Genomic DNA, 7,775 nt, shown 5'->3' with positions numbered 1-7,775 from the left:
CTCCATTGTTGAACCTTTAACTCCCCACGATTCCTCAACCATTTTCCCTCTCATTTTTGTTCTTCCAAATTTTTTCAACTCCCACTAAACCATCCCATAACCTTTTTCTCTCTTTCTTTTTGTTTCCCAATCTTTATATAAAATGGATGTGACCCGTTCTTCTTCATCTCCTTCCCCTGTTCAAAAAAAAAATTGAAAATGGGTTTGAAATCACTAGCTAATAAAGCTAAGGGAAAACGTCCTTTTATTGAGGAGGAAGACTCTGATTTTGCTCCTCCATTAACGAAGCGTGGGAGAGCTCCTCCTAAGAAGAAAACAAAGGTCCGTGTGCAAGAAAAAATGGCTGAAGATGTTTATGGGAAAAACAATAATGTTGGTCTTTCTTGTTCGAGCGAGGTTTGTTTTCGGTTTCATTTTCGTTTCCCCCCATTTTAAACATTTTCTTGTATTTCCATTTCATCGTTTTGGTTTTTTCTGGTTTGTGATATTTTAGGTTTTTCATTTTAAAATTTCGTTTGGTTTTCTTTGGATTTTTAAGACTTTAATTTTGTTTAATCAATTTTATTTTGTTCTTGGGTTTGGCATTTTAGTTTGTTTCTTATTACTTTCGTTTCATTTTTGTTGTGTTTTATGTTCTGTTTGTGTTTCTAGTTTTTTTTAGATATTTTGAAACATTTGTTTTTGTTTTAGTGTCTCTAATCAGTGGGTTTTAGTTTTTTTTTTTTTTCTAGTTTTTTAATAGTTTAATATGTTTATGTATGATGTGTTTTGGGAATATTATTAGGTATAGTTGTTTGCTGTTCTTTTTTAGGTAACAATTCGATTTAGATGTTTGTAGTTTATATTCGTAGAGTTGTTTCTGCTTGTCAGTTTGTTTTTAGTTTTTTTATAGTTTTATTATAGTTTGTATACTTGTTTATTTACAATTTATATTTATTGCTGTTAATAAACTATAATAAAACTAAAATGAAACTATTAAGAAACGTTTAAATTTATTTCAGAAACTAACTATTTCTCAAAGTGTTTTCTCCTTTTCTTATTTCCAAAATAAATTCTTGCAAACAATTGAATTAAACTAATATAAAATAATGATGCAACTGTAAATCAACTTGAAAAACCACAACACTTAATTCAATTTAATATAGTTGTGGTCATTGTGCTTTTTCATCAGTTTTATTTGAATCAGATCAATTGAATTAATAGTTGTATTTTTCTCGTTTTGGTTTCATTTTGGTTGTTTTGCAGTTTTGAAACGAGCGCGTATTTTCATCTTCATGGTTCGCTCTGTACAGCTGAAGGCTTAGTGCATGTGGTATTTTTGTAAATATTTGTATGTGGACTGTATAAATGTTTAATGGGCCGGCCCAAAGTATTTTTGTAATTTTTTTTCCTTTTTTGTATTTTTTTGTTTTTTTCCCTAATTTTTTTTTATAATTTTAAAATTTTATTTACAGAAAACATGTTTTGATGTTATAATATTATTTTTATATTGTACTTTTATTAGTTTTTGTTTTTGGTTTTTTTTGGTATTATTTTTATGTTCTTTTACCTTGTTTTCTTTATAATTTTCATTTTGTTGTTTTTATTAATTAATATTTTTGTATAACACCGTAATTAATAAACAGTTGTTATAATTAATAATCGGTATGAAGACTTATCTGAAAGGCATTCTTATTCATGTTTCGGTATTTCCGGTGGGTAGTTGAGGCACTCAGCCAGCCTTCAATGCCTTCTGCTCTATAAAGTTATTAATTGTCACATTTTTCAACGCCTTCTTCTTATAAATACTTTTCTTCTCTTTCTTTTTGACACAACCATAAAAGATAGCCAAAGAAAAAAATAAAATAAAATAAACGTATTCATATTTGGTCAAAATCACCACTGTACTTAACTTTTTCCATTCTTTTAGGACGTTGTGTGGGCATATATATATATTGGAGTTTGCCCATCTGGGCTTTGCTCACTCAAAGGTTTTGGAAAATCAGAAGAGGACAGACTTCCCTTTTCTCTACTCTAAATTATCTTTCCCCAACCATCTTTGAGCTTCTTTTCTTTGGTTTGTGTGAAAACCAACTCATATCATGGCGGAGATTTCAAGTAATGGACACCATGTTTTGAATGTTAAAGATGGTGAGCCCAATCAAAACTCTTCCTCTAAGACCAACTCAGATTCAGGGATACCATGTGTCTCAGTACCATTCATACAAAAGGTCACACCTTTTTAATCATATGGGTTACTCTTCTTCTTCCACTTTTCTAAGATGAGAGCTTTCATCAGATGTTTAACTCATTATATGTATGTGGTGTGTTATTCTTGTGTGTTACAACGTTGATTAATAATTAATCATGATCTCTTGTTTTTTTTTACTTATATCCAGTTGTTAGCTGAGGTTTTGGGTACCTATTTTCTTGTATTTGCTGGTTGTGCCTCGGTGGTGGTAAATTTGGCTGAAGATAAAGTTGTGACTTTTCCCGGAATATCTATAGTTTGGGGATTAGTAGTGATGGTAATGGTTTACTCGGTTGGTCATATCTCTGGTGCCCATTTCAATCCTGCGGTCACAATTGCTTTTGCCACTACTAGGAGATTTCCACTGAAACAGGTAAGCATGTTCTAACCAAAACTTGATTATGTGAAGCTTGTGTGTAGAATAAGAAAATGTCGACCCAAAGTGACATCAACTAAAACAAAATTTTCAACGAGTCTTATCTTATTTAATTAACGCAATTCTAATACTATACCCCAATGCTTTCTGTACAATTACCCATTTTTATTCTACAAGTCATGTCCTATAACCTATTGTAATAAAAACTGGATTTCTCTCTTCCTTTAATATTTAAATTTAATCAAAAAGAGAACAATTCAAGAAGGCCAGAGACTTTATTAAAATAGGATTACATCCAGAGTTCCTATAAGATTAAATTTATATGGTGGTAATAATAGTGTGTTGTTTGATTTGTATAGGTACCTGCTTATGTACTAGCTCAAGTTCTTGGATCAACTCTAGCTAGTGGTACGCTTCGGCTATTATTTACAGGAAAACAAGATCATTTCTTTGGAACACTTCCCACAGGCTCTGATATGCAGTCGTTTGTGCTTGAATTCGTCATAACATTTTACCTTATGTTTGTTGTGTCTGGTGTTTCTACTGATAACAGAGCGGTTAGTCTTATTATTTTTCTTTGTTATTATTAAAAAAACACGTCTGATATAGTTAGGTTAGGGAGTTAGCTTAACTCTTCTAACACAACTCATTGGTCTAATTCTATGTATATTTTTTAATCTTTTGTCCAATATCTTCCAAGAGTTAACTTTGAATAATATATTTATTATTGGATTATTATTTGAATGATACGGTGACAGACAGGTGAATTATTTTTGCTAATATTTGTCTACATTGGACATGTGTATGTATCATTAAACACACATTTCGTATTTAATATTAATTAATTTAATTTATTTTCATCTGTAGATAGGAGAACTTGCTGGGCTGGCTGTGGGCTCTACTGTTTTACTGAATGTGATGTTTGCAGGGTAAGACGACTTATATGTTTTTTAATTTTATTTTGAACCAAAATTATCGTATTTTCTTGAAAATTGTTACGTGTAAAACTAATTAAGGGTCATGATTATATTCTAATGTAATGGGTTGGGCTTTTAAATAGGCCAATATCTGGAGCATCAATGAACCCAGCAAGAAGCTTGGGTCCAGCAATTGTGGCAACCCGGTATAAAGGACTTTGGATTTATCTTGTTTCACCAACTCTTGGAGCCATAGCTGGAGCTTGGGTCTATAACTTAATCAGGTTCACCAACAAACCACTTAGAGAGATCACCAAGAGTGGTTCTTTCTTAAAAAGTCTAAGGCGTGAGAATTCCGGTTGATCAAAAGATGTAGCAGTGGAGACCAAAGGACAAGTCAAACAAATGCTGCGATCCTTTCTCTCTCTTTATTAATTAATACAAAGCACTGAAGCCAGCTACTAGCTAGACCAGCTTTCTGACCATTTCTTTTCTATTAGGTTATTTTTAACTGTTGCTCAAAATTGTGGAAAAATTATGTGCTACCAATGTTTATGCCCGTATCAAGCCACAGCAAGTGATATGAATGTTAAGCAAAAAAAAAAGCAAGTGATATGAATGAAAATGTCTCCCTTTTGTTCTTTTCTGTAATTTGCTTTAGAAAATTAGTCTTTTCTCTCCTCACTTTTGATTTTGTCTTTAAATGTCCTTCAATTTAATAATTAAAATTAGTCTTTTATCTCCTAACTATTTCTTGCTCTCAAACTTTTTATTTATTACTAAGTTAGAATATTAATTTTGTTTGAGAAAAAACTCCCAAAGACCACCTTTCAATCGCAAAAGGGGAGGAGAAGCTCACTGAATTAATTTATCTCACTAAAAATAAGATTGTAAATAGAATAAGGCCACTAAACCTTGCTAATAACTTCCTACAAGACATATTTAGCTAAGAAATGGACAATAGATTTATAGATTTAGGACAAAAAGAAAGACTGACAGAGTGAAAAACAAACAAATTATGCCTCATAAAACTAAATCCAAAGCAAAAACTAAAGAAACCTGGTTATTAAACTTCAGAATCACATTCAAACAATGAGAATCAAATTGCACAATCTGAAAAACCAACAAGTGGCATTGAATGGCTTCATTTTTTTAGTGCTAAAGCTTCTGTCATTTCAGGAAAGAAACTACCCAACAAGTGCCAAACAGCAGAAGCCAAAACCTCACCCTTGGAATCACAGGCCACCATTCCCAAACCACATCTTCCATTATTGTAATTAAGGGCGACATCAACGTTAACTTTCACATACCCCAAAGCAGGCAGATCCCAAATATAGTTCAAGGAAGCAAACAAAGAGTAGGGTGGGTTTCCAGTTGAGAGAGGACCATTTGGAGCCATATCCAAATTCAAAAAATCAGCAAGATATTCACGACCCTAAGAAACAACATTGTTTGGAGGGAGCAACTTGTCGTTATGTACCTTTTTATTTCTCCTGAACCATATTCTCCACAGAACAACTAAAATCAATTCTAATGAGGCCACGAGCAATGGATCACGAAACTTGAGGATGAAATCATAGAAATCAATACAAGTAACAAGAGATTACTCAAAGGAACACCACAAAGTTTACGACAATCAGCTAAAGAAGGACAACCCCATAAAGCATGGTGGGTTATTTCTAAGTGAAAATTGCAAACAGGACATACCTCGTTTGTCAGACGACCATGCTTGGTCAGATTACATTTAGTAGGAATCCAGTTACATGAAATTCGCTAGGTAAACGTCTTCACATTTTGCGGTAAATTAAGAGACCAAACTTTTTTCCACCACCCTGAGAATCAAATTGAAGAAGATGCACAACCCAACCCCAACTTTTGAATGGCCAACCAATAACAACTCTACTGAATAAAAATCAGAGCTATCATACCCCAAATTAATTTATCCCAAGTCAAAATGGAAGGCCAAAGGATAGAGAGAATGGCAGTAGCTTCTTCAGGTGAAAATAACCCACTAATCAAATCAATGTCCCAGTCCCCCGAGTCAGATCTAAGTTTGCATAAGTGCTTCCTACTCCAAAAAAATTAGGAGACAGCACAAATAATTTAGAAGGTGAGGGAACCCAACCATCCTCATACACCTTAATGTCAGTCCCATCACCAACCCTCTAAAAAGAGCCAACTTCAAACAATTCCTTTCCCCATCAGATATTCTTCCTAATAAAAGATCCTTTTTTAGACTTGGTCATCGACCCAAAAGGCTTATGTTTGTGGGTACAAACCTTTTAGGACTCTAGCAACCAGGGAATTCGAGTCATCATAAAGGCGCCAAGCTTGCTTAGCCAACATAGTTTGGTTGAAAAGGTGTGAATCCCGAAAGCCCATACCATCATCTTGCCTATGCTAGCAGAGCCTTTCCCACATACACTAATGCATTTTCTGTTTGACATCATCACCATCCCACCAAAATCTAGCACACATGCTATGTATACTTTTATCAAAGGTTAAGGACAGCTTGAAGAGGGACATTGTGTAAGTTGGGATGGATTGAACAACTACCTTAATAAGAATCTCACGACCCGCCATAGAAAAGGACTTGGCTTTCCAACTGTTATGCTTTTTCCAAATACGATCCCGAATAGAATTAAACAAACCAGATTTATAATGACTAGAAAGACAAGGAAGACCCAGATATTTTTCATGACACTCCCACAACACCAAGGACATTTATCATATCTTTTATATCAGTGATCGTGATGTTCGGGCTAAAACACACAATAGACTTATCAAAATTTACCATTTCATACGAAGTTGAATCATACCAAGCCAGAAGCAACTTGAACCTCTCACACGCCATCACCGAAGCCTTAAAGAAGAAGAGAGAATCATCAGCAAACAATAAATGAGAGATAATCGGTCTTGAAGTTTCATAAGAAAATCCATGGAGAAAACTATCAGAATAATCCTTTTTAACCAATACAATTAGACCTTCAACACACAACAAGAAAAGGTACGGAAACATAGGGTCACCTTGTTTGTGTTGTATTATATTTTACCAGGATCTATATTTACTAACAAGTATGTTTTTAACATCCTAATATGAATTTCTAAAATGATGAAAAGAAACACATAAAAGGTATGAGAAACCTTACAGTGGTTGCAGCGGAATTAAATGACTCCTTCCGCCCAGATCTCTAACCCTTGTATCCTTTCTGTAGCAGAGTATCACCAAGATCTGAGCCCGATTCTCCTTCTTATTGTTTGGATTCTTCACAGTCTTACAAACTATGATTCAGGACTCACTTGTTATGTGTGGGCATGCATTCAATCACTAATGGCTGAATTTTTGTTTGTGAAGAAAGGCTATGGTATATTCGAATTAGAAGAAGAAGGAAGAGGTCTCACAAACATAGAGAGAAAACTAGGTTTTTAGCTTTGGAGGCATTAGTTGGATAATGAGACCACAGGCTTCCTTTTATACTAATTTCCACCAGAGTTAGGGTTGAATTATTTGGAATAAAAAATTGATAAAAATAGAGTAAAAATGACACTTAGTGGCTGACCACATAGTGGGCCCCACACTAGTTTGGTTTTTGCCATTTTTCTCAACTATTTTATCTATTTTTCACAAATACGACTTTTTGCAACTTCAACCCTATAAATGCCAAAACTATTTATTTAATAATTAAAATAATTATCAAATAAAATTGTCATTTATAATATTCATTAATTAGACTCCACAAAGTCTCTTAATTAATAAGTTAACCTTAAAATACCATTTCTTCACAATCAAGCCATAACATAGTGAAATTTCACAAACTAGACATAGTCTAATTTTAGAATTAAGATTGATTAACTAAAATTAATTAACTGAGTCTTACAAGCAGTTTGTCTCAACTAGTATGGGGACCATGGGCCTATATAACCGAGCTTCCAATAAGTAGATCTAGAATTTACCAAGTAAATTCTCTAACTTATTAATTCCTCGTTGAACTACTATAGAACTTGGAATTGCACTCTCAGTTACATAGAACACTCTATATGTTCCACGATATAGATACGCTATTAATTATCCATTGTTATAATCCCAATAATCAACGATCCTCTATAAATGATTTACATTGCATAGGGATAAAATTACCGTTACACCCTTTCAATGTATTTTATCCTTAAAACACTTAGCCACCTATAAATGATATTTTAGTGAACTAATATAATCACTAAAATAAGCGCTCTATCATTTATCTCTATTTAG

The 7,775-nt window shown here is 33.4% G+C and overlaps 1 protein-coding gene across 2 annotated transcripts; it reads left to right on the top strand.

Annotated features, from left to right (window-relative positions):
* Nucleotides 1-1,740: 1,740 nt before the first annotated feature.
* LOC115698131 (aquaporin NIP1-2) lies at nt 1,741-4,174 on the top strand. 2 transcript variants are annotated; one of them, XM_030625306.2, is made up of 5 exons: nt 1,741-2,130; nt 2,379-2,603; nt 2,966-3,163; nt 3,474-3,535; nt 3,667-4,174. In XM_030625306.2, the coding sequence occupies exons 1-5, from the start codon at nt 2,119-2,121 to the stop codon at nt 3,884-3,886; spliced, it is 717 nt and encodes a 238-aa protein (XP_030481166.1). In that variant the 5' UTR covers nt 1,741-2,118; the 3' UTR covers nt 3,887-4,174. The 2 variants fall into 2 exon arrangements, with proteins under 2 accessions (XP_030481166.1, XP_030481165.1); XM_030625305.2 differs by having other exon boundaries at nt 1,750-2,210.
* Nucleotides 4,175-7,775: the final 3,601 nt, after the last annotated feature.

The sequence above is a fragment of the Cannabis sativa genome, chromosome 7 (genome assembly GCF_029168945.1).
Source record: "Cannabis sativa cultivar Pink pepper isolate KNU-18-1 chromosome 7, ASM2916894v1, whole genome shotgun sequence".
In the NCBI taxonomy this organism is placed as follows: domain Eukaryota; kingdom Viridiplantae; phylum Streptophyta; class Magnoliopsida; order Rosales; family Cannabaceae; genus Cannabis; species Cannabis sativa.
Note: the sequence above shows the minus strand (reverse complement) of the source record. Positions and strands in the feature narration are given on the sequence as shown.

What these genes read in the sequence shown, in the direction of transcription:
- LOC115698131 (XM_030625305.2), top strand. Translation starts at nt 2,082, where the DNA reads ATGGCGGAGATTTCAAGTAATGGACACCATGTTTTGAATGTTAAAGAT. An exon ending in GGAGATTTCCACTGAAACAG is followed by an intron (nt 2,604 to 2,965) that starts GTAAGCATGTTC and finishes TGATTTGTATAG; the next exon opens with GTACCTGCTTATGTACTAGC. An exon ending in TTTCTACTGATAACAGAGCG is followed by an intron (nt 3,164 to 3,473) that starts GTTAGTCTTATT and finishes TTTCATCTGTAG; the next exon opens with ATAGGAGAACTTGCTGGGCT.